Source organism: Pocillopora verrucosa, chromosome 5, assembly GCF_036669915.1.
Source record: "Pocillopora verrucosa isolate sample1 chromosome 5, ASM3666991v2, whole genome shotgun sequence".
Classification (NCBI taxonomy): domain Eukaryota; kingdom Metazoa; phylum Cnidaria; class Anthozoa; order Scleractinia; family Pocilloporidae; genus Pocillopora; species Pocillopora verrucosa.
The window spans coordinates 5,712,526-5,739,522 of record NC_089316.1 but is presented as its reverse complement, the minus strand read 5'-3'; the positions used below and the strand labels follow the sequence as shown (position 1 = coordinate 5,739,522).

Here is a 26,997-nt window from a genome sequence, read left to right as displayed (position 1 = left end):
CCAGGATGGCTTAATTCTCTTCAACTGACTTCGCCATCAACTATTGATGAGCCTTCGCCGTTCAAATACGACACATTACTGATTAACAACGCTGGAAACTAGCCTACGTTGCTTTCATTTTGGCTAACCCGGGTAAAATTTTTTTACGAGACCGTAATTTGTGGCTTAGAAGCAAAAACCATTTATGACCTGAGGCAAAAGCCTTGTCTTATTTCTCAGCAGCAAAACTTATTTCCACAACGTATGCTTCTTGCGTAGCTAATTAGGAAACATTTTGCCTCTGCATTGATGTTTCCAAGTTTAGCCAGGCCTTTGGGCAGATGCTTAGATCATTAAATTGCATGGGGATGAGAGCGATATTCGCTGCTATAAACACCACTTGAGCAGTAACGAAAATAAGACTTTCTGATCATGAATTGGGAAGGAGATAAACCGGCGATGCGAATGGCATCAGACAAGAAGTCAATCAGTTCCCGTTTAGTTCATTCAAGTTGTGTTCGCGTAAACCCTGCTTTTGATAGTTCCAATTAGGAAGCTGAGTCGTATAATAGGCTTTCATAACATTATTTTGTTATTTTGAGCGTGTCAGAGACTTCTACATGTTCGTAAATAAAAAAATTGAATCTATGATTGAGGAAAATTCATGTTATTAATTGACACTATATTGCAAAAGTATCTATAACTTGACCTTTGAGTAGGCATGTAATAATGGTTAAGCAAGGAATAATTGCACTTCCGGAAGACAAATAGCCAGGTGTGCGTTGAATATTAGAGTGACTCTACATTTTCATTTGTATTTTTAATCTTCCTTTACGACATCATACCAGGAACTCCTCAAAAACTGCATCAGACAAACTTTCCTACCTTCGCACAAGCTAAGAAGTAACTTTATCTCCTCGTCCAATAAACTCCCTCTCCTATTTTGGGACCTGCTTAAGTCTCTTCTGTTTTGAGTTTGCCGTCGGCCATTGTTGACGGTGCCAGTTCTTAAGACACATTGATCAGGAGCGACGGAGACTAGTCAACATTTATTTCATAGTGGCAAAGCCGTAAAAAAAATTTTCAGGAGGCTTAATTTGCGTCATGCAAGGAAAAGCATTGTCAAGTTTCTTAGCAGCTAAACTTGTTTCCGCAGCATATGTTTCTGGCCTGGCTAATTAAAAGACATGGGCTTTTGGGTAGATGCGTAGATAGTTGAACTGTATAAGCCTTAGTGGAGGGGGAGTTTGAAGTAGTTTGGTTGTGTCGTTAAAAAATATACTTGATCTCTCCACAAGGTTCTTCGTTATTCGAAGCGTCCTTGCTCTTTCACCGTGAATTTATACAGCGGTGTTCTTGAGACGTGGCATTTACAAATTGTGATGAATTTGCCGCCAGCCTTAAGATACCTGATCCAATTAAGAGAACATTCTGCTCAGCAGAGTTAATTTGGCGAATAACGTTCGGAAAGTTGTCCACAAGACTATGCGGCATATATTTTACTACATGAGGGAAGATAACTACATGGTCAAGGATACACAATTGCCATAAGACCAGTTTTCTGGTTTCTTAAGGATAAAACATGTAAGTATGGAACATCTCTCGTTTACATCAGAGCGAAGTATTCTGGTTTCCATTCTATATTATTCAAAAATAAAACCTCTTATGCTGTTAATGACCCAATTAAATCCACAGTCAAATGAACACTACATAATAAATTGAGCCTAAATGTCTAAACATGAACTCTTTTGGTTGCCCTTCGAAATTCTCTAGAGGATGATTTTCACATAATGCATACTTTCAGCAGCAGTTGGCACAAGGATATGAATTGAGTTTTTTATTAACTGTATCTTAAATCCTCAATGACATGAAATGTGCCAGGCCAAGCCGTAGACGTGTCGTCTTTGTCCCACATATTACCTTACAATGTAGGCGACCAACCAACTTGAATGGGCTACTTTATATCTTTTATCTTAATATTGTATTTTATCCTGGGTAGGTGGCGTTTTTTGGGGGGATTGCGTTACAAAAAGAAATGGTGTCGAGTGCGTGAAATGCTTGAAGATTACAATCACATTATATAAGTTAGGAGATGCCAACTCGTCACGTGTGATCTTAATAAAAGGGAAATGGATATGTTAAGGCGAGAAGTCTGATGGATACTAACACTGATTCTCTGTGTGTTTGGTGGATAACATATATTTTTCTCGATCTTTTTTTCACATTCAGAAATATCAGCAGTTGGCAATCTAGAGCATTTGCTCCTATTGCTGCTCTTCGTTATCAAAGAATACTACTAATTCTTATTTATTGATATGTATTATATCATGTAAATTATTTCTATGATCATTTTGCGTTACTAGCCTGAATAGCGTAGGATACAACGAAGATGGAAATGAACTGAAAAATTCTCATGGAAACACGTCGTGTTTTTAAAATTTCTGCGTCCAGGTGTGCTTCACGTTTGTGGTTTAGTTCGATATTGCTTTTAAACATAAGATCAGTTGATTCCTATAACCCTGTAGCCCTGCCTGGTAGTTTTACGTGTCTTGTTTTTGAACGTTGGTTCGCTTTTTAGTCCATATTTGTCTCGTTTCGTTTGCGTTGTTTTGTTTATGGACGAAATGGAATATGGATTTTAGTTAACAAGACTACGTCAAGAAAAAGTTCATTCTGTATTTCTATGACGGACCTTATACTCCGTGGAAATTCCAAAGTGGTTATAAAACTAAAGCAGATGCACAAAATCAAAGTTGTAATGTCGTGGTGCTACGCACATTACCAAACGAAGTTTTTTGAAGAGGTACACAGGCAAAACCTAACTGTCTGTATGTGTTTGTGTGTCATTTTTCTAACGGACAATTAATTGCAAATATATTTATAACTAAACCGTTGAAACCTTCGAGTAGGAATCGAGGTCTCAAAACACTAGATAGTGCAACGGATTGTTTTTGTTATGTTTCTGGGATGGTTTGACCAGCGGAAGGTCTAGTTAGCTTGTCCGATGGCAAAATAAGAAAAAATAGTTTTGAAAAACATATGGTGACATCCGGACGGAGTGATGTTCTAATTAACTTCCTGTGTTATAATTTAGTGAAATGTTTAATTATTTTATTGAAGTTATTTTAACACTGTTGATAAGAAGGTACCTTTCAATTAACATGCAAATTATTATCAAGTTCAGAAAAATTAATCTATAAAAAAATTGCGTTGTAATTGAAGAAGTAGGTCCATTTAACAACTGCGTCAACTGTTAAGCTATTTTTTTTGTTAGAAAGGCAGACAAAGGCATGGTTTTGTTTTTCTCTCGCTATTTCCAATATATATGGTAACTTGTTAAAAAAATTGAGAGGGAGAAAGAGAAAAAAATAACAAGAGAAATAAGAAATTAAGAGAGATGTTTTTAATTTGTCTTGTCATAAAGCTGGCGTTACAAAGTCCGCGATCGTTTTAAATTTAAACACTCCCAGCGTATGGTCACCATTAATTTATAACATATAGATAAAACCAGAGAGCTAGAAGCTCACAAGGTTTCTGAATTGAAATTAACATAAAAAGTCACTGATCACTACCATATGTGCGAAATACACGTAAGTACAAAAAACCAATGTCTATGCGTTGGCTTCACCAACAAGGAAAAAGAGGAAAGAAGAGTTTTGCTATGAGTTCGTTGCACTACCAGTTGTTTCTTTTCTTCTGCTTCTATGCTGCTGTTCAGGCTCCATACAGAGAAGGCGATATTATGCTGGGTGGACTTTTCAGCGTGCACCAGCCGGGGAGCAGATTTGAAGAGGTACATTTGAGAGGAATTGGTCGCATGCAGGCCATGATCTTCGCAATCGAACGAATAAACAACGACACAAGTCTTCTTTCGAATATTTCCCTTGGATACGACATAAGGGATTACTGTGGAAACCTCTCAAAAGCTGCAGGACTTGTTTACAAACTTTTAACTGTTGATTCTTGCGTCAATTTAAGCCAAAATGCCACAAGAAAGAAAGCCATCGTTTCTTTAATAGGCCCTTACGAATCTAGTACAGCGCTATTCATTGGTGGATTTCTCCGGATGCTCAATGTTTCGAGCATAAGTGGATCAGCTACTAGTGCTGAACTTAGCTCACTTACCTATGACCATTTATTTCGAACAGTGCCTTCGCATACTTTTCTTGCAGAGGCGATGGTTGACTTGGTTACACACTTCAATTGGAGTTATGTTGCTGTCGTTGGACTAGATGATTCGTATGGAAAAAATGGAGCATGGGCAGTAGTTACCGAAAGTACGTGGAGAAAAAGCTCGTTCTGTATTGCTTTGACGGAGTTTATACGCCTCGAAAGTCTGAATCTGAGTATTCGGAACATAGTTAAAAAGCTTAAACAGATGGAAAATGTCAAAGTTGTGATCCTATGGTTATACGAGAATTACCAAACGAAGTTTTTCGCAGAGGTTCAGAGGCAAAACCTAACTGGACGTGTGTGGATTTTGAGCGAGGCTCATTTAACTTCTACACTGCCACTAAAAGATATTCTCGAGAGCTCTTTAGGATTTCAGTTGCATGAATTCAGCGACTCTGGCTTCAAGGAATATTTAAAAGATATATTGGTCAGGGAGAGAGACAATAGAAGTTTTCTTGAATGGAACGACAATACAAGCGAGATATGGAAACTTTTGAGGAGCAAGAAGTGTGTTCATCATCAAATTGAGCAGTGCTCTAAAGACTTGATTAAAGAAATCTATAGTTCCGTTATTCCATACACCATCGACGCCGTATATGCCCTGGCCCATGCAATAGATATATCATCTCGAGATTTTACCTCAAGCAATACAGGTACTCTAGACAAATCGCCCATCGCAAATAGTTTGGGCATGCAGAAGCTACTTCAGAGAGTCAGTTTTGACGGACTAAAAGGAAAGATCAAGTTCGATCAATTTGGTGACAGAGGCTCGGCACATTATGACATTTTCAGCTTTAAAGAAGGACCTGTGGGAGATATTGAGAGCATTGAAAAGGTGCTGGTAGGAGAGTGGATAATTTCAAATGAAAATAAAACAAAGTTAGATTTTCATGGAGACTTTCATTGGAAGACTCCGTTTGGTCGCCCTCCAAAATCTGAATGCTCGGAACAGTGTCCTCCTGGAACAAGGAAATCTTCTACCTCACCTTGTTGTTGGCAGTGCCTTCCGTGTCTTGGTGGGACCATCAGCTCATCTGTTGGTTCTAAAAGCTGCAGTGAATGTCCCATCGAAACAATGTCTAACCCAGCGAATACAGAGTGTGTCGCCTTACCCTCTGCCAACATAAACTATGCAAGTGTAACCGGAATTGTGATTCTAACGTTTAGCACGTTCGGAGTAGTTATTACATTGTTTTGTCTGACTGCCATCTGCAAATTCTGGAATAGTCCCCTCGTCAAGGCATCTAACAGGGTGCTTAGCCTTTCTCTTTTACTTACAATTCTTGCATCATTCTCTCTAGTATATATTGATGTCCTTAAAACCACAGATGCAATTTGCATGATCATATACCCGTTACGTTATCTGACCTATAACTTCTGCCTCTCCATCTTATTGGTTAAGGTGTTGCTTATTTCCAGCGCTTTTCAGGTTCCCATTGTGACCAGTTTGGAATTCACTTCTTTTCCAAACAAAGCTCAAGTTGGGATTGTTATAGCATTTCTAGCTCCACTGTTGTCGGTGTTGATGCCATGGTTGCTTTTGGATCCACCCTTTAACATGCAACATATCTATCCAAAACAATACACCTTTAACGAATGCAAGGCATACTCCAGCTCACTTGGAAAATCTCTATTCTTGGCAACATGCTGTTATATTTTCTTGCAAATGCTTGTGTCCTCGGTCTGTGCCTTTAAGATTAGGAAGATTCCTGAAAATTTCAGCGAGGCCAAACGAATCGCTTTTTCCATGTACATATTTTTTTTCTCATTGCTTTGTTATCACCCGGTAGAATTGTCCTTGGATGGATGGTATGTAACTGTTGTGGACTGTGTAACAACTCTGTTGAGCGCCTATGGCTTCCTTTGTTGTCTATTTTTGCCCAAAATATATATTCTGTTCTTTAGGCAGGAGATAAACGATATGAATGGCATTAGACAAGAAGTAACTCAGTTCTCGTTTAGTTCAAGTTGTGTACACGTAAACCGTGCTTTTGATAGTTCTAATTAGGAAGCTGAATCGTACTTTAAGCTTTCTTAAGATCAGTAATTTTGTTCAAGTGTACCGTAGACCACTAAGTAGGCTTTTAATTAGCACTTCATTAGAAATAAAGGCTTCAAGGCATAAAAACACTTAATATTGCCATGGATTGTTTCTTCTTATGTTTCACGATGGCTTTATTCTCTTCAACTGATTACGCCATCAACCATTGTTGAGCCTTTGCCGTTGGAATACGAAACTGAAGAGCTTGAACCAGTTTTCTGGTTTTTAAAGGATAAAACATTCGAGTATGGAAGATCTTTCGCTTACATTAGAGCTACTGATTCTGGTTTCCATCCCATATTTATGTACCAAATGTTTCAGTTTCATGAAAATTAGGTATTTGTATTGCAACTTCAAAAGTAAAAACCCCTTATGCTGTTAATGACCCAATTATATCCACAGTCAAATGAACACTACATAATCAATGACGCCTAATTGTCTAAACATGAACTCTCTTAGTTGCCCTTCTCTAGAGGATGATTTTCACATAGTGCAAACTTTCAGCAGCAGTTCACACAAGGATATGAATTGTGTTATTTATTAATGTTTGTTAAATTCTCAATGACATTAAATGTGCCAAGCCAAGCCGTAGGCGCGTCGTCTATGTCCCACATATTTCTTACAATGTAGGCGACCAACCAACTTGAAGGAGTTATTTTTTTTCTATCTTAATATCTTATTTTACCGTGGGTAGGTGTCGGCTTTTTCTGGGATTGCGTTGCAGAAAGAAATGGTGTCGAATGCGTGAAATGCCTGTAGATTACAATCACATTATACAAGTTAGAAGATGCCGAGTCGTCACGTGTGATCTTCGTAAAAGGGAAATGGCTATGTTAAGGCGAGAAGTATGATGGATACTGACACTGACTCTCTGTTTGTTTGATGGATAATTTATTGCTTTTTCTCGAACTTTTATTCACATTTAGGAATATCAGCAATTAGCAATCTCGAGGATTGCCACTGTTTCTGCACTTTGTTATCAATGAATACTACTAATTCTTATTTATTGATATCCATGTAAAATATTTCTATGATCATTTTTTGTTGTTAGCCTAAATAGCGTAGGATACAACGAAGATGGAAATGTACTGAAATATTCTCATCGGAGCACGTCTTGTTTTTAAAATTCCTGTTTCCAGGTGTGCTTCATGTTTGTGGTTCAGTTCGATATTGCTTTTTGAGCGGTTGATTCCTGTAACCCTATATCCTGCTTGGTGGTTTTGTGTGTCTTGTTTTTGAATGGTGGTTCGCTTTTTAGTCCATTTTTGTCTTGTTTCGTTTTGTGTTGTTTTGTTTAGAGACGAAATGAAATATGGGCGATAGTTAACAAGACTACGTCAAGAAAAGATTCATACTGTATTGCTATGACGGAGCTCATACTCCGTGGAAGTTTGCATCGCAGCATTTCTAAAGTGGTTATAAAACTAAAGCAACGTGCATGGCCAAACGAAGGTTTTTTGAAGAGGTACACAAGCAAAACCTAACTGCTTATGTGTGTGTGCGTGTGTGCGTATGTGTGTTTGTCAGAGACTTGTGAATAAACTAAAGTTAATCTAGCTATTATTGAGGAAGATTCATTCTTCTAACGGACACTACATTGCAAATATACTTATAGCTAAACTGTTGAAACCTTTGAGTAGGAAAAGAGGTCTTAAAACACTGTCGTGATAATCTTGTAAGCGTATCGAGTGACACTTTATTTTCTAATTCAGTAATTAAGCTAAGGGTTTGATGACAGTTGGATTATTGAAGATTTAGGTGTATAATTGAGCGTAGCACGGTAATGGTAGACTTGTAGTAGGAATGTTGGTGCTATAGAAAATCAATGATGGTCTGAAATAATTAGATAAGGAATTGCTTAGGATAATTGTGCCTGCACGTTTGCGTTAAAACATCCTGTGACGTTGCGTGATGTGTCATTCGTGCAGCAAACAGTGCGTGCGTGCGTTTGTAAATTACAGAAGTATTGATCAGCGTATAATGGGAAACAGCTTTTAAAATCAAATTGACAGGAAATAGCTTGGGATTTTAGTAAATAACGAGTAAATAATGTCAGTCCTGGTTTTACGAAGTTTAGGCGTGTATTTCCGTTATAATAGCAGATTAATAGATGTGCTATCTTGTAACAAACGACTTGAGAATTAAGATCGTTTGAATGTAGAAAGTTCGGGTACTTCGGGGTTGGAAGCTGAATAATGGGACCTCGATTATTCGTTATTCATTATTCTTCGGATTTTTTTTTCGAATTATTCATTATTGTTTTTTAAATTTTGTTTGGTATTCATTCTTCCCTATTCCTTGAACGTAAGCAAGATTTCTCCATGTTAGACTCGAAATACATACATTTGATTATAAGTACCCCTCTGTCGCACCATAGTACACGGTACTGCCACACCGTGCTACACATGGTGACCTTTTTGTCAAACTAAGCTGGTGTTGTATATTTCGGTGCTATGGTTGTTATTATTATCACAATGTATTTTTCGCTTTAACGGCAACTAGTCTTTTCCGCAGGCAACTCCATCGTCGCGCATACCTTTCTTGCTCCAGTTATTGGTGACAAATCTATACAAACATAACCTGAATAATGTTTGGAAAAAACCACAATATAGGCAAAAGCTAAAAGACATCTGTATGGAGCTTTTACATGATGAAGTGGGACTTGGTAGGTAAAAAAATAAAAGACTTGTCTCGATCAACAAGCATAATGCTTGCATTTGTGTTCACTCGTTTATAGCTCAAGCTGATACTTAAGTTAAAGGAAAACTGTTCATTACAAGATATCAAATAAATTTTCTCTTTCTTATATTCTTGATGAAACAATGTAGCTCCAAATGCATTGCCACTGGCTGTTTTGCAAACTTAGGTTAAGCCCAAACTTGCAAGCACGTAGATTGCAAAATCTGTCAAAAGACAACAAAAAATAACTATGATGCCTATCTTGACAGGTAAAATGGGCTGTCACACAATTCGAAGTAATGTAACAGTACAGCAAATGGTTTGAACCTGAGGGTAACATTTAATAGTGTAGCTTGATCGTCCGGGTGAGCGTAGTCGGACTGTTGTCGGTAATGGTGACTGACGTTTCGACAACCTGAGCGGAGTCATCATCAGAGTCAAGTGAAAGGTTGTTGTCAGTCGAATGTACTTAGTCCGGTTTGTATAAACTGATTGGTCAGTTTTGCCGCGATGTTATTGGCTGTAAGACTCAAGTGGCGTAGGTCAGTCGTGATTGGTCGGTTTGGATCCGTTAGTGAAGGTAGGTCGTTCTGTTCGGTTCGACTACACTCACCCGGACGATCAAACCACACTGTTAATATAACAATCACGAGCAGGTCACAAAATAACTTGAAACATTTCAACAACAGCTCAAAACGTCAAAAGAACGTCAGAAAAAAAAGGTAAAAGCCGAAAAAAAAAACAGGTTTTAAAAAAAAGGAGATCAAAGCGGACTGTTATCGAAGATAAATCTAACGAACACTGGACCAATGTTAGTCACGTTGGTATCAATTAGTACGATCATGAAATTTACAAAGCTTTAAAGCCTGATTTCGGCAATTGGATTGCTACATTTCCAGTTGCATTTTAAGAGTTCATAATTACTGATAGGAAATACGTGACCCAGCCCGTTTATCCGGTCTACCCATTTTGAATTAGCAAAGAGTATCCTCAACATGTCTGGTTATAAATCAAAACAGCTGTAAGTGTGTTGCTGAACGCCCCGACCTGGTGCTGACAAGCATACGTTTAGGAGGTTAATAAGACGCATCCTCATCGGACAATTTTTCAGGTTCGACGAGTTCGTCGTCACAGTCAATGTCACTGTTATCGCCACCTTTCAACAGTCATTCGATTCTATTCGCTTCCTCTTGAGGAAGCTTGTAAGATCTTAATCCGGAAGCATCAGTAATGATCTCGATTATACGCACACGGTCTATAATGGTGTACGGTGAGTTCCTATCGTCTCCGTAAGCCTCAGAGAAAACGAACTTGTCGCCAGTGTCACTGTTGTCGAGCCACAAAACGTGCTTGACGTTGTCAGTAAACATTAGTTCATTTCCCCTTCTCTCCTTAACGAGGAGATCCTTTAAAAGCAGGGCGAGCAAAAACCCCTACTGTTTGGCATAAGGAAGATGGCAATTGCAAGTGTCTTCTTTGCCCTTGTCCCTTACAGAATGTTGTCTAACACTTCTCCCTGGAGATGTTGCAAAGCCCCTCCTCTCTCTTGTTTCTTCAAGGGTCATTCTCGCTATTCCTTCTTCAATCAACGTTACAGGTGGCTTGGGAGGAGGAGAGGAATCCACGACTTTGTTCGGGTAATAGCTCTAAGGGCCGTTCTCTTCTAAACTTTTGGAGCTAATTTTAAAAAAAGAATCCTTCAAAATCAATTTCTCCAAATGTCTTTTACTATTATCTGATCATAATCGATCTACATGGGAACTGCTTCGCAGCGTTTGTAATCGTTAACTTGATCTGGACTTAGTAGTTTCCCAATAACGATGCACGCCACTTTATGATCATGATGCGAGGAAATGTCTTACTGGAATTCTCCGATTATTTCGTCGAAATACGCACATAGCATAGAAATCCGTACCTCAATTTATCCTTCCGGCGTCTTTTAAGCGATCGCGACCTGGATATGGAGAAAGAAAAAGGGAGGAATGGTCAAAAAAATTTTGTGCTCATGTCATGAAGAAGTTTATTTGAAGTTTCTGATTGACTATTCATTATCGTCATCATCGTATCACAAATCGATCTCAAAATCTGTTTGGTACTGATCTGCTGGTTGACCGCCTTGAACGGTGCCGTCTTTCAGGTGAGCAGGAATGTTTGTTGAGGGAAAAATGTTTATCATATCCAAAGCATAAAAAAGATAGATTCTAAAAGACTTGAAATCGGTGCATGTTTGAAACAAACAAAATAGATATAAAAAATTGCCTTACCGTTGGTCGTGACTTCCTTTTTTCTCGTTCTTGCTTTTACCCATTATTACCCTTGCGAAACTGACCCGACACGACCTCTACAAAGATAATCACCAAGCAACTTCCACGCGAATCAAAGAGAAAACCTGTCAAGCTGTCAAACTGTCAAGCTGTGAAGTTGTCTTACAACTCGAAACACATCCGGCCGGAAGTTTCGCTGGGAGACTTTTTGCGTCTCTTGTAGTTTTACTTTGCACATTATTGATTTCACTTTTAAAAAAAACTTCTCAAGATACATCAGAAAATACATAACCAAGACAATCGAATATGAAAGCGGTATTTATTTTTCCATTGGCACGACTACGTTATTCATTATTCCGAGGTTTCCAAACCTAATAATTCATTATTTACTTTTAACTTAAACCCGTTATTCATTATTCATTATTCAGCATCCACTCATAAGGATATTGTATGGATCGTAAAATAAACGCAAGAAAGCTGAAAGATACAGTCCTATTGATTGTCGAAGCAGCGCTCCGCAGAGATCGGATTGTTTTTTGTTATGTTTCTGCGATGGTTTGATCAGCGGAAGGTCTAGCTAACTTCTCCGATGGCAATATAAGAAAATAGAGTTTCGAAAAACATATGGTCACATCTGGGCAGAGTGATGTTCTTTTAATTTAGTGAAATATTTAATTATTTTATTAGAAGTTATTTTTACATTGTTGGTAAGAAGGTAAGTTTGAATTAATATGCAAATTATTGTCGAATTCAGAAAAATAAGTCCTATTTAGTTGGGGTGGTATTTGCATTTGAAAAAAAAAAAATTGCGTTGTAATTAAAGAAGTTTTATACAGATATATTATTGTTTTTTCTCTTTATTCACCACGCAACAGCTCCATTTAACAACTGCGTCAAACTATCAAGTTAGTTTTCAATTATAAAAGCAGACAAAGGCATGGTTCTGTTTTTTTTTTTTTTTTTTTCGTTCTTTTCATTATATATGGTAACTTGTTTGAAAAATTGAGAGGGAGAGAGAGAGAAAAAAAGAAGAGAAAATCAAAACTTAAGAGCGATGGTTTCAATTTGTTTTAAGATAAAGCTAGCATTACAATGTCCGAGATCGTTTTAAACTCATACACTCGTAACATATGGTCACCATCTATTTATAGTTTATAAATTAAACCAGCGAGCTAGAGGCTCACAAGTCATAATAATTGGCTGTTTTTTGTGAAGTAAAATTTGGTTTCTGAATTGAAACTAACATTAAAGGTACCGATCACTACCTTATGTGCAAAACACACTTACGCACAAATAACTGATGTCTATCCACTCGATTCACCAACAAGTAAACGGAGAAAAGACGAGTATTGCTATGAGTTCGTTGTACTACCAGTTGTTTCTTTTCTTCTGCTTCTATGCTGCTGTTCAGGCTCCATACAAAGAAGGCGATATCATGTTGGGCGGACTTTTCAGCGTGCACCGGCCGGCAGACCAGCCAGGGAGCCAATGTGGAGAGTTACATTTGAGAGAACTTGGTCGCATGCAGGCCATGATCTTCGCAATCGAACGAATAAATAATGACACAAGTCTTCTCTCGAACATTTCCCTGGGATATGACATAAGGGATTACTGTGGAAACCTCTCAAAAGCTGCAAGACTTGTTTACAAACTTTTAACTGTTGATACTTGTGTAAATGTATGTCAAAATGCTACAAGAAAGAAAGCCATCATTTCTTTAATAGGCCCGTACGAATCTAGCACAGCGCTATTCATTGGTGGAATTCTTCGGATGCTCAATTTTTCGAGCATTAGCGGATCAGCTACTAGTGCTGAACTTAGCTCACTTGCCTATGACCATATATTTCGAACAGCACCCTCGGACCAGTTTCTTGCAAAAGCGATGGTTGACTTGGTTACGCACTTCAATTGGAGTTATGTTGCTGTCGTTGGACTAGATAATTCGTATGGACGAAATGGAGCATGGGCAGTAGCTAGCGAAAGTACGTCAAGAAAAAGCTCGTTCTGCATTGCTTTGACACGGTTTGTACGCCACGAAAGTCTGAATCGGAGTATTTCGAATATAGTTAGACAGCTTAAACAGATGGACAATGTCAAAGTTGTGATCTTATGGTTATACGGAAATTACCAATCGAAGTTTTTGGCAGAGGTTAAGAGGCAAAATCTAACTGGACGTGTATGGATTTTTAGCGAAGCTCCTTTAACTTCCACACTGACAGTAGAAGGTATTCTCGAGAGCTCTTTAGGATTCGCACTCCATGAATTCAGCGACTCCGGCTTCAAGGAATATTTAAAAGATAGATTGGTCAAGGAGAAAGACAATAGAAGTTTTCCTGAATGGAACGACAGTACAAGCGAAATATGGAAGCTTTTGAGGAGCAAGAAGTGTGTTCATCGCCAAATTAAGCAGTGCTCTAACAACTTAATTAAAAAAATCTACAACGCCAATGTTCCGTGCATTATCGACGCCGTATATGCCGTGGCACATGCACTAGATATTTTCTATCGAAATTTTAGCCATAACGAGACCAAAGATCGGAGGAAATTGCAGATAGCCTATAGTTCTGACGTGCAGAAGCTTCTTAGCAGAGTTAGTTTTCACGGACTAACTGGAAAAATCGAGTTCGATCGATTTGGTGACAGGGCCTCGGCGTATTATGACATTTTCAGCTTTGAAAAAGTATCTAATGGAGATGTTGAGAGCATAAAAATGGTGCGAAAAGGAGGATGGAACAATTCAAAGAGGAACGAAACTAGCTTGATATTTCATGAAGCTCTGAATTGGACGACTACATCTGGTCGCCCCCCGAAATCTGAATGCTCGGAGCGGTGTCCTCCTGGAACAAGGAAATCTTTTACCTCTCCTTGTTGTTGGCAGTGCCTTCCGTGTCTTGGTGGAACCATCAGCCCATCCGCTGGTTCTGAAAGCTGCAGTGAATGCCCTTCCGGAACAATGTCCAACCAGGCTAAAACAGAGTGTGTCGCTTTACCCTCCGCCAACATAAGTTATAGTAGTGCGAGTGGAATTGTAATTCTTACCTTTGCTACGCTCGGTGTAGTTGTTACCTTGCTTTGTCTGGCTGCCCTCCATAAATTCTGGAATAGTCCCATTGTCAAGGCTTCAAATCGAGAACTAAGCCTTGTTCTTCTACTCGCAATTCTTTCCTTATTGTCTTTGGCATTCATAGATGTCTCTGTGTCCACGAATACAATTTGCATGATCATATACCCGCTACGTTATCTGACCTATAACTTCTGTCTCTCCATCTTACTGGTAAAGGCGTTGCTTATTTCCAGTGCTTTTCGGGTTCCCATTTTGACCAGTTTGGAATTCACATCTCTTCCAAACAAAGCACAAGTTGGGATCGTTATAGCATCTCTAACTCCACTGTTGTCGGTGTTGCTACCGTGGATGCTTTTGGATCCACCTTCTAAAAAGGAACACATCCATCCAAAACGTTACACCTTTAATGAATGCAAGGCATACTCCAGCTCAGTTGGAAAATCTCTATTCTTGGTAACATGCTTTTATATTTTCTTCCAAATGCTTCTGTCCTCGTTCTGTGCCTTTAAGATTAGGAACATTCCTGAAAATTTCAGTGAGGCCAAACGAATCGCTTTTTCCACCTACATATTTTTGTTCTCATTGCTTTGTTATCACCCAGTAGAATTGTGCTTGGATGGATGGTATGTAACGGTTGTGGATTGTGTAGCAACTCTGTTGAGCGCGTATGGCTTCCTTTGTTGTCTGTTTTTGCCCAAAATGTATATTCTGTTCTTTAGGCAGGAGATGAACGATGTGAATGCCATCAGACAAGAAATAACTCAGTTCTCGGTTAGACCAGGTTTTGTACGTGCAAACCGTGCTTTTGATAGTTTTAATTAGCGAGCTAAATCGTACAATAAGCTTTCTTAAGATCGGTGATTTTGTACCAGTGTGCCATATACTTCTTAATAAACAAAATTTGAATCCATTATTGAAGAAAATATAAGCTTTTAATGAGCACTGCATTACAAATATAGGCTTCAAGGCATAAAAACACTTATGGTTGCCATGGATTGTTTCTTTGTATGTTCTCAGGATGGCTTAGTTATCGGGAATTTTAAATTTGCTTCCCTGATGGCATGGAAGGAAATATTATTTAAGAATACAAATGGCTACGAAAGCACGAAATAATAAACAGACATTTTGCATTTTTCATTTGCATTTTTAATCTTCTCTCTTGATTGAATATTTCTTTGGCATCTGTGCTTGGATTCGACTTTAAGCCTATTCCTTATTTATGGACTAATTTCCACATATTAGCCCTTCCCTCAAACAAGGTAAAGAGTCCTTTTATATTCTCGTCCATCCATTTCCTTTTCCTATTTCGGGACTGAAGGAAAAAGCATCTATGACCTGAGCCAAAAGCCTTGTCTTGTTTTTTAGCAGCAAAACTTATTTCCGCAACATATGCTGCTTGCATGACTAATTAGGAGACACTTTGCCTCCACAATGATGTTTCCAAGTTTAGCCAAGCCTTTGGGCAGATGCTTAGATAATTAAACTGCATGAGGATGAGAGTGATCTTCGCTGCTATGAACACTAGCTACTTAAGCAGTAACTAAATAAATTGTGAAAAAAAAAAAGGAAAAAAAAGAGATGACTTTCTGTGCATGAATTGGGAAGGAAATGAACGATGCGAATAGCATCAGACAAGAAGTCACTCAGTTCTCGTTGAGTTCATTTAAGTTGTGTAGGCGTAAACCCTGCTTTTGATAGCTCTAATTAGGAAGCTGAATCGTACAATTTGCTTTCTTAAAATCATTTTGTTATTTTGAGTTGTGTCAATGGAGAAAAATTCATTTTATTAACTAACACTGTATTGTAAATATATATATTACTTGACTTTTGATAAAAATCACCAGAAATACTAGTAAAGATCGTCCCTTGTTATGTTTGCAGGATGGCTTATCTGGTTGGAGGTTTTGCTTCCCCGATGGCTAAGAAAGGAAGCATTGCGGTTGAGGAAGACAAATGGTCACGTGTGCGCTGAGTAATGGAGTGACTCTTTGCATTTTTAATCTTCCTTTATGACAACATACCAGGGAGTCTTCAGAAACTGCATTAGACAAATTTTTCTTCCCTTATACAAGCTAACAAGTAACTACCTCCTCTTTCAATAAAGGTCTAGCTAGCTTCTCCGATGGCAAAATATGAAAACATTGTTTTCAAAAACATAAGGTCGCATCTGGGCAGAATGATGTTTCTATTAACTTTCTGTCTTACAATTATGTGAAATATTTATTTATTTTATTGGAAGATATTTATACACTGTTGGTACAGGGTCTCACTGGGGTGATGGCTTTTACGGCTACCGGTTAAAATTTTGGCCAATTTACAGTAAACGGTTAACACCTTTCCATTGCTTCCACCATACATATTTTTTACAGTTAACTTTTTTTACGACTAATGTTTAAAATTTGTCATTTTTTTGGCTGTGTTACGGTTAACGATTAACCCAGTGGAGACCCTCTTGGTAAGAAGGTACGTTTGAAAATTATTGTCAAGTTCAGAAAAATAATTTCTAATTAGTTGGATTGGTATTTGCATTCGAAAATTTTTAATTTTTAAATTTTAAAAAGTTGCTTTGCGCTAGTCTAGTTTCGAATTGCTTGTGCGAGATAGTCTGGTAACTAATTATCAGCACCAAGCCGAGGCTGAGTGGAATACGCGCTTATTTTGAAAGCAAGATTGGAGTGACTGTAAGTCGAATATGAAGATTTTGTCCGATCCTGAAACAGCAACACAAGGCTCACAACCAGTCCTGGAGCCCGCGAGTCTATTCCAGTTTGACGGACAACTTGCTGCAGACAATGAATGGGAAGGGAAGGATGAAGGAAAAGGAGATAAAAATACACATTTTTAATCTTATCATATATGGCTTGATAGCAAAGTGTGGGGGTTAACATCCTAACCCCCTGGAAACATTATCACATTAGTTGTTATAACAATAGAAATATCTTATCCAGCCAGCAGTTCGCGAGAATTGACAATCTAATAAGCTCAGTAGATGGTGTTTCCTTCATAAAACACATCATTCTCTTCACAAATCTCCGAGGAAGTCTGTAACAGCTAGGAGAGAAAATTAAGGACTAGGTCAAGGAAGTGTAAGGCTAAGAGATATCGTCATATGACCCGCAAGGCCCGGCATACGCTCCATGTAAAAACTTAATGTAAACATCCCCGTAAGAGGGCCGAGGGCAACGGCGCGAGCAAAACCAGGAAAAGCTTGTGTATCCAAATCTTAGGAAGGCGGACCAAGGGGAAGATATGGAAAAATGCTTATTGACTGATTCAGGTCGGACCGGACGGGAAAATATCTGGTTCCAAAGTTCTCCTTTGCGATAACAGGACTTGTCGTTTTGACAATATGGGCTTCTATGATGACCATCTTTCACGCTCTCGAAACATCGAATACTGTCAACGACAATAGTCCCTTTTAAGGACTACTCTCACAAGGACGATCACTTAACAAATCCAAAGCGCTATTATCGAGAGAGAAATTACCAGATCACCATCGAGGTTAACGAAATTTTGGTAGAATACACTTTGGCCTGGTCAATTTTATGATGCTGCACATGTAGTTTGTAAAGGAGAGTTACATGAATTTTTCTTTTTAATAATCTTCCTTTTAATGCGAGTCTCTGGAATATTCTCAATATTTTACTTTTAGAATGAATTAAACGTTTCATAAACTCCACCAGTTCTCACAATTACAATGAACCTTCGTGGGCGCACTAAGCGGATCCTTTCACTAAGAAAAGTAGTCTCCACAATAGGCCATTTCCGAATTAGCTTTTGCCTCTTTTTCAAAACGAAGCCTGGTGCTCAACTATTCGCATGAAAAAGACATCAATTTGTCTGTGAATGAAAACTTAAAATCATATGAAAGGATGAGCACCAGGTCTCGCTTTGAAAATGAGGCCGACGGTGATTCGGAAATGGCCTATTACATTTTTTACATTTTGAAGTGTTCCCCTCGCTTGTAATTTGGTGAGGACATATGTATTGTGTTTTTTACTTCGTTAAATAATATGACATTTATTTACCAACTGACAGTGCCCTTGAAGTGAGAGAAGCGCATCCGACAAGGCAAATTTGAGGATTTATGCTGCTGAGGATCGAAGAAAAGGAAAGGCAAAAAGCTCGCGCAAGAGATTTACCAATGATGTTTCTATAACAGTAAGATAATTACATTTCCTTCTCTCTGTTAAAAAGATGTTAATTTATTCTGATTTTCTAGTGTAAATAGCGAAGTCTTTTTGGCAGGTGTAAAGGCTATTGCAACTCTTAGATAAGGGCTGTGAAAACTGAAAACTTTCTTACACCAATCAACCGGAATGCTCGATAAAAATTGATAGAAAAATTTCACATTCAGTGGGATTGTAATAAGAAATGAAGAAGCTAAGGAGATTTGCTTTCGATTTTATCAGTTTTTTGTAGCTGACACACGGCTTCGATCTACTTTAACCAAACTTCCGAGATAAATTCGGTAGTCGTCTTTAATTGGTTTTTAAAGCCTTGGTTTTCATGTTCTCGTTTTGATGTTGTGTTAGCAGATCAACTTCAAAGGTAGCTGCAAAATTAATTGATATCATTAACTCTAAAATTATGGATAGCCGTAGCCGGGAGAAGTAACAATAAAGAAGACAAAATTCTTAAAACTATCCTAAACACCTATCTGGCGCAGTCTTTTTATCATCGCAATGGGAAATTACTTCTCGAACTTGACCAATTTTTTGGTCATTAATTTGACGGATAAAATTACCTTAAAACCAGATCGGCGCTCAGCATGACATAAAGTGCTAAATTAGATGAGTTCTCATTTATTATCATATTTCTTGATTTACTTTTCTTTGCAAAGGAAATCCTAAAAAAATTTACTCACAAATGAACCAACAGCTGAAGGTTGCGTCAAAAGGGGACAGTGTTATGCGTGTTCTTCCTAGTTGGTTACAAATCTGTCTTTGTTAACGTCGCTCGCTGAATAAATACGAAAGATTCGCCGGCTTTCAAATTAAAAGATTTACTGTCTATATTTGCTTAGTGACGATCAAAATTGACGATGAGTTGAGGCGAGCCGTAAAGTAGTAAGCCATTCTTTAATTAGTGCTTCAATTCTAACAATATTACATCGGCAGTTTGTATGATGACACTTTTGTCAAAATGACTCTTTTGTCATCTCGTTTTCGCTTTGCAAGAGGACATGCTGTCAAACCTTCAGAGAGCTTTTCGCCAGCACCTGCGTCTTAGACATACAGAGAGGAAAAACTACAAGGGAATCAGCAGTTGCGCGCACGAACTGGCAAAGTTTGCTTAAAATTCTTACTTGGAAGAACAGCATTCACACCAAATATGGTACCTTTCCGCGGCAGAAACGCAAAGTAGTAACGAAATTTTAAAATCAAGGAAAATTTTCACCCAAGAAGACTGAATCCAGTTCTTCTTTACGAGAAAGGTTACAGCACTAATCTTCTCTCTCAGGCCGGCTGAAGCACTGACAAAACCCAAAAGCTGTAATCGTTCAGTTGTTGTAGATCAGAAGCATGAGCGTCGCATATAGAAAGAACAACATGGAAAATGACACAAAGTCCGAAATGGCTGATCTTGGCCCTGCAGTTACAATTGTCGAAACCTGCGTTTGTCTTCTTTTGAACATCATATCGCTAAACGGGAACTTTTTGGTGTGTTTAGCCGTTTATAAAAACTCGCGCTTACGAACTACGACCAACATTTATATTATCGGACTGGCGTTAACCGACTTACTTTCAGCTACGTTTGTGATGCCATTCACTTCTGGTGTCCTTATAACCCGAAAATGGCCGTATGGAAATCTCTACTGCAACATACAAGCGTTTCTGGTGAACTTTGGACTATTTACCTCTACTTCGATCATGGGACTCACAGCCTTCAACAGATACGTAAGAATTGTTCATACAAACAGATACAATAACATATTTTCGAGATTTAAATCTCGTACTATACTAGCGTCGTTGTGCGTGATCATAGCCTCGTACATCGCAATACCAGGCTTGACTGGATTGCAAAATTTTGAATTTGTTCCTGAGTATGCCACCTGCCATATAACACATGCAAGTGAAGAAGTCATGATAGTTCATTACTGCGTTGTCGTATTTTTCTTTCTGGTTTTTCCTTTCAGTTTGGCAACATTCTGTTACGTCAAAGTGTTTAGGACTATTACGCAGCATAATCTCGAAGTGGCCCCAAATTTACAATCGAGAATTCGCGACGCTCAGATCACTACCCAAGAGATAAAAATTTCAAAATCTCTTTTCGTGGTAGTGTTAGGATTCGGAATGTGTTGGATACCCGCATGGATGCTAGCTTTGATAATGCGCTTTAGCGCTTTTCCATCTTTGCCTAGAGAATTTTTTCTCATTCACACCGCCTTAGTTTTCCTAAGCAGCTCTACTAATGTATTCATTTATGCAGGAATGAACAACTCGTTCAAAGCAGAATTTCGACGTTTGCTATCTTGTGAAATTCGTGTCAAATTATCTGCCAAGGTTTCTCCGAATTTCGGCGGACGAAGACCAGTCGAACTACGCTTTCCGCGTAAATTCAGTGGATAACCCTGCGTTTGTGATTTAGTGAGTTGGGTGAGAATCGTATGATTTCAAGAAGGCTAGAAATTTAAAATTTGAAGCAGTGACACTAGTCAAACAGATGATATCTCCAGATATTTTGTGGCTAAATGAAGGTAGAAACTTAGTTGTCATGCTAATGACTAATGTAACTGGTGCCTTTATCGGCTCTGTTCACACAGTCAAACGAGAAAGGTCCTCAGGAACCATTTCATTATTAGAGTTTAAAAGATTTAAGTTATTAAGTCTGTTATAAATTTTATGATCTTATGTTTAAATTTTTAAAATGAAAAATAAGAAATTAGAAGAACGCACTGAAATATTTGTTTTCTAACTCGCCTTGCTCTCAGTTTACTGCCAAACTAGACAAGTATATTTACCGATCGGTCTTGCTGTCCAAAGATCCATGGTCTAAGTTGTAAGAAAAAGGAAAATTAATTTTCAAAAAAAGAGAACGTGTATGGAAATAAACAAAAACGATGTCACGCGTATAAACTTTTCTTTTGATTTCTTAAAGCTAAAACTAACTGTATTTTATTTGTAATTTTTATTGTATGTACGGGCAGGCTTTCCACTGTAAAATGACAATATTTAGAAAAGACTTAACCCTTTGATTGCTAGCTTGAAGTGCGAAAGAGATAAATCTATCTTAAGTTAGCACCTAAATTATTATCATATGTTAGATCCATGGAAACCGCAGTAATAACAATGATAAATTGAACGATAATTACTTGTCAAAGTAAGCTTTCTTATGAAAACACATATGATATCAGAATCAAAAATTTTCTTAACAGGAAATGCTTGTGTATCACTCATCTACTAAAGTTCTCCATGTTTTTCTGTAAAAATTGATTTTTTTGTCATTTTTGTTACATAATTATAACCTCAGGTCTGATATGTCTTTCAGACACGCTGTGAAGGAGCGTGGTTTGGTGTACCAACCGAGTTTAATGCCTCGGTGCGTTGACATATTTACCTAGGCCTGTTATATGTGCATTAGGAAAAACTGGAAATGAACAATCAAAAGATAAAAGATAGTACCTAAAGCTAAATGGAATATCCATTTCTCTTGTACTAAAAGACATTCAGACAATTAGAAAACGTTTTGACAAACGAATAAAAGGCCTTGTCAAAGCCGTTTTAGTACTCTTTCAGAGAAACAATATTAACCCTTTAGGTCCCTTTCGTATTAGACGTAAATTAATTTAACCATCTCGTTTCCAGCGAAAAAAGAGAGAAGAAAATCGAGTGCAATATTGGAAACTGAATGGTATCAAAAATAGTACTAGTACTTGTAATAGCCGGACAGCGTTTATAAGTGTAATGTTAGTAGGACTGTGCGGAGTGCCAGATCGGTCTGTATTCATACGAGTTATTAAAAAAATCAAACGACAACAGCAACTTGTGTTTACGATTTATGATAGTTACGGCTCAAATTAACATACAGATATGACCAAATACGCATTTCCGCAAAATGGTTCAGCGTACAAAAATAACCATGATGAAAAATGAAGGCTGAATATTGGAAACCGAAGACCCTTTTTCCTCTCTGCATTTAAAGCTTATCGTTACGTACAATTTCAAGTTATTTATCAATGATGATATACACCACTCCTTCTTTCATTCAGCGATAACCGTTCAAATACACGGACATCTGTAGGATCAAACCCCTAATCAAATCTGGAAGACAGCTGGGTTACTTCTTGATGATAGAGAAAATTTCTCTTTGTTGCACTGCGAACTTGAGGCGTTGAAGTCCCGTCGAAGCATTATAATTTTTTAATAAAAAATTAAACTTACATACCCTTCTATGCTTTCTCGACTTTACTTTCTGCTAAATCACTATTTCTTCGGATTTACACTTACATTTAACTGAATTAAGCATCTTTGCCCAGTAGAATATCGTGCAATTTTTAAATTCAATATCAATCTTTCCTTTCTGTGACTTTCAGAAACGGTAGAGCAAGAATAGCTACTCCCTCAAATTCCCAAGAATCCATTGGCCAATTTCTGCTAAACTTTGAGCCAATCTGTTTAAAATGGGAAGAAACATTTACCCTGAATTTGCAGTTATAAATAAAGCATTTGCTTAAGTTCAAGCTAACCACTTTCAACCGAAAAGAGACTTCACGGAATGGTCATGTAATTGGAAAACGTTTTGCTTCTTTCCTGTAAATCCTAATATTGAGGAAATTTCGTTAGGCATTAATCCTCTAAATTGCATCCAGCATTCCGCTTTATCTTGAATCAGTGACTGAGATAAATTGAATTAGTTTCAATTTCTTGTTTTAGTATTTCTCGTTCAATGTTTCTATAATTTTATGTTGTTGCTGATACCAAGTCTGGAGATGTAACGAAACAACGTCTGAAAACAGAAAATATAGATGAGAGCAAAGTGACAATACGGTGAATTCGAGGATACACCGTGGAGAATATTACAAGAATATACAGTGACTGTACTGAAAGCCAGCGGTTGTTTGATTTATAGAAAAGGAATTAAGTTCACACAATGATACACCATATCTAACAATCGGTCCGCCATCTTTAATAACACGCATGCTCTCCCCAGACTCCTATGGCCGTGCTAACACCACGAAAATTGTATTATGAATCCCCACAGTATTCATTTCCTTGCCTTGGATATTCACGAGTTAAAACAATGAGTGATATTTTGGTCAAATGAGAATAACGCGTCAAATTTCTCAAACTAGTGTGCCCGGTCATGAGAGGACCACAATTTCACCACCATGATCGCACCTGAAAATACTGATACATTATTTATGAATTTAGACGACACTTTTTGTTTGATTAATAAAGACTTCCATAATTAGTTTAATCGGTTTAGTGACAGGGATTGAAATAAAACGAAATATAACACAGTTGAAGAGTTCATTGATTTATTTTGATATTGCACCACACTGATCTGTGTATCATTATCTTTTTTAGAGAAAATTAGAACTACAGAAATCTCTAGGGAACAAATACAAAAAGTTGTATTTTGGTGGAAATGACAAAAACTGTCATTCTTCATCAAATTAAAAAACCGAACTGTATATTGTCACAAGGCGGAGTACAATTCCACCACCAAACCAAACTTGAAAAGTTGGATATAGAGAGACAGTTTCCATGATGTTCGAAAGACACGTTTTACACGATCAGCCATGAGTACTTGTTTCTCCTTATCAACAGCAAAGAAGAAAAATATTCGGCAGTTGAGTTTTTTTTTTAATTTATCTTGTTCCTTTTTCCTACATCTTTGATATTTTGGACCTTTTTTAAGCACTAGACTAACATTGAGACGACGTTCCTTAGAATATCGCTATGGCAATCTGAGAATAATTTTTGTTACCTAATACTTCCCTTTCAGCCTTAGTTCTAAAATTTTCAGAGACAAATTAAACTTATTTCAAGAAGTAGAAGATATTATCCCTTTGCGCATGATAGTACATGTGTAAATCATTTTTAGTATGGAAACTATTTTCAAGAGTGATTTTCTAAAACCCAACCGCAAGGTAAATAGTAGATTAAACTTTACTCTGAAAGAATCGTTTTTAATTTTGTAAATTGGTCAACAGGAACCACTATGCATTTTGAAGAACTATACCGTGTAGAACACGGCCTAGTAGACACATCATGCATGGGAGAATTATTTCCCTGTTCCATTTATCTTTTTTTTTTGCGCTGGTAGAGCACAGCTAGCTTATTAGACACTAGTTGACCGCTTTAAAAAACTGGGCTACGAAGCCTCTCTTGCATGTGAGCGAGGCAACTCTTTCCCGTAGAGGAATCTGTTCTCAATTTTCAATGATACAGTCGAACCTGTTTTAATCGGTCACCAACAGGGAATGGCGAGTTGACCGCTTAATAAAGGCTCCACAGATTAGAGGTATTGCGAAAAACGACCCACAAAGCCAAGCCACTTTATTCCATAATTGACCACTTTATACACTAAATCTCGCTCAAAAATATTACTGTGATTTTGGAAGAGAAACATGGATTAAAAACTACTTGAAAGATTATTCTTATTTTCATTTGAGTGGTTCGACTTTAAGTGATATTTCATACAGGTGGAAGATGATACAAACAGGCCATTATGACTCAGTAAAGGATGATCGCTCAATAGAGGTGACCGTTTAATAGAGGTGAAAATTACAGTGATAGTTTTGGACCTTTGGCAACCGATTGCTTGACACGGGTGCCGCTTAATACAGGTTCGACTGTTTAAATTTTATTTGATCCGCGGATGAAATCAAGTAAAGAAATTATTCTGGCTGTTGGACTGTATTGAGCAATATTCTGAGATAACTGAGACATATTTTGGCGTAAAGTGGACAAAGTGTCATTTACCTTTAAGTAATAAAGTCACCTGGAAACCCACCCTCTTTCCACGGAGGCTACAATTCCGACCTCCACTAAAGATGATGAAATGTCCCTGAAAATACTGGAACATTATTCATGCATCAGTTAGCAAATCTTGTATTACCCAACTATTACAGCTTATGAACAGCTTTGAAATAAACCAAACAATTTGTGCGGATAAATTGTCTTATTGTGTGACAATGGCGCTTTGATCTTCGGTAAAGAACTTACACAAAGTGTCGTTGATAGTGAAATAATGTATGGTTCATTTTCGGCGCCAGGTTCAAACTTTTTAAGGGAAAAATGATGTTTTACCTTAGTTTATTTTGAAATTTTTTTAATTCTTTAAAAATCTCATAAGACGAAAGAAAAGGAATATAGCTAAAGTAATAAAACTATAAGTAATAATTGATCAAACAAACTATCAAGGGAACTGGTGCCTCAGTAGCAAGCCATAGGCTGTGGAATTCATAACAATTATGTCACCGTAGACTTCACCTTATTAAACGTACATAAACAGCTGAGAACCATTCGATTGCCGTTCATCATTGTTCCCTGGAGCACATCAGTGTCAGACGAACGACGTTACAAAGGAAACGTGTTTCCTCCTACACCATGACCCTTTGGATGATCATTGTCTTTAGTGCTACTTTAGTGGCACCCTTTGATACAGCAACAGAAGAAGACAGCGGAGGTTAGTCGTATTTTCCACTACTGATACAATGTAATCAAATATGTAGTTCAGCTATCTTTACGAAAGAAATATCAGCTTATTTTATCGCCAGATAGAATAAAGATTCCTGTTTGATAGCAGATTTGACCATGGCTTTACTTCTTGAATTTAGGCTAATTTAGTATTATCAACTGAGTTGATAGCGTAAATTGGCCATCGTAGAGAGTTTCTAAGCTGACGTTTCGAACGCTAGCCCTTCGCCTATTGCCAACAAACGGCTCTCAAGAGACTTTGAAGTCATTAAATATAGACTACCATGTGCGAGCCATAATCCTTTAACTCCCATGGGTGACAAAGACAGAATTTCTCCTTATAATACCGATACAATCTCAAGCAGACAAGGGACGCGAATAAGGATAAATATCTATTAGAGGACAATCCGTTGATCCAATACCAAATTCTCGACATCGACATCATAAGAATCGTACGAGTAATGAGGATTCCTGACGAGATCTTTGGAATAAAAGGGTTAACGTTGCGAATATAGGCAACGGTTAAGAAGTGGGGTAACGAAAATAATATATATATATATATATAATAAAATATGTCAAAAATACTGATGTATTACGAAAGGATTTAAGGTTCAGCTGCCAATAAAAGACTAGTGTTAATCCGACTGAATTGATAAAATTTTGGAAAATTTCCGAAATCGTTTTTTAAAAAAAAATGAAGAAAATAATAAATAAAAAATATGTTTATTCATTAGGTCCTTTTCCTGGGTGCATTTATCCTAATCTTGTGCAAGGAACATAAAATAATATGCTAATCTTCGCCATATATTATCCCATGCTTGTCACAAGAGGAAATTATCTTGAATTACCCCCCTTCTCCACCAACACAGCACCACAGTCTCTTTAGAAACTCATTCCCTCTTTTTTTTTTTAAATACCGTTGTCGTGAAATACATGGTGAAATACTTCAGTTTACCCTTGTAATATTCTTTTAGAACGTGGATGCAAGACTATCAAAAGAGGCGATGAATCCTACAGTAAAAGTATCAACATTCCTAAGATGAAATGGACTGAAACACCGGTTGTTATTACTAAAGGAAAACGTAATGAAATACTTTTGAAATAATGAAATAGTTAACAATTATTTACCAAAATGGAGATGAATTGTGG

At 37.6% G+C, this 26,997-nt stretch overlaps 3 protein-coding genes across 3 annotated transcripts; all 3 read left to right on the top strand.

Moving 5' to 3' along the window:
• Window positions 1-3,586: 3,586 nt before the first annotated feature.
• On the top strand, window positions 3,587-6,160 carry LOC131775942 (extracellular calcium-sensing receptor-like). The gene has a single exon (XM_059092062.2). The coding sequence runs from the start codon at window positions 3,587-3,589 to the stop codon at window positions 6,158-6,160; it is 2,574 nt and encodes an 857-aa protein (XP_058948045.2).
• A 6,276-nt stretch (window positions 6,161-12,436) lies between these two features.
• Window positions 12,437-15,022, top strand: LOC131793035 (extracellular calcium-sensing receptor-like). The gene has a single exon (XM_059110446.2). The coding sequence runs from the start codon at window positions 12,437-12,439 to the stop codon at window positions 15,020-15,022; it is 2,586 nt and encodes an 861-aa protein (XP_058966429.2).
• Window positions 15,023-19,463: 4,441 nt separating this feature from the next.
• LOC131793021 (melatonin receptor type 1A-like) lies at window positions 19,464-20,973 on the top strand. Its single transcript, XM_059110431.2, has one exon. It carries the CDS (start codon window positions 19,726-19,728, stop codon window positions 20,770-20,772), a length of 1,047 nt encoding a protein of 348 aa, XP_058966414.1. The 5' UTR covers window positions 19,464-19,725; the 3' UTR covers window positions 20,773-20,973.
• The last annotated feature ends 6,024 nt before the right edge of the window (window positions 20,974-26,997 follow it).

Coding starts and splice junctions, on each gene's coding strand:
- LOC131775942 (XM_059092062.2), top strand. CDS start 3,587: ATGTCTATGCGTTGGCTTCACCAACAAGGAAAAAGAGGAAAGAAGAGT.
- LOC131793035 (XM_059110446.2), top strand. CDS start 12,437: ATGTCTATCCACTCGATTCACCAACAAGTAAACGGAGAAAAGACGAGT.
- LOC131793021 (XM_059110431.2), top strand. CDS start 19,726: ATGAGCGTCGCATATAGAAAGAACAACATGGAAAATGACACAAAGTCC.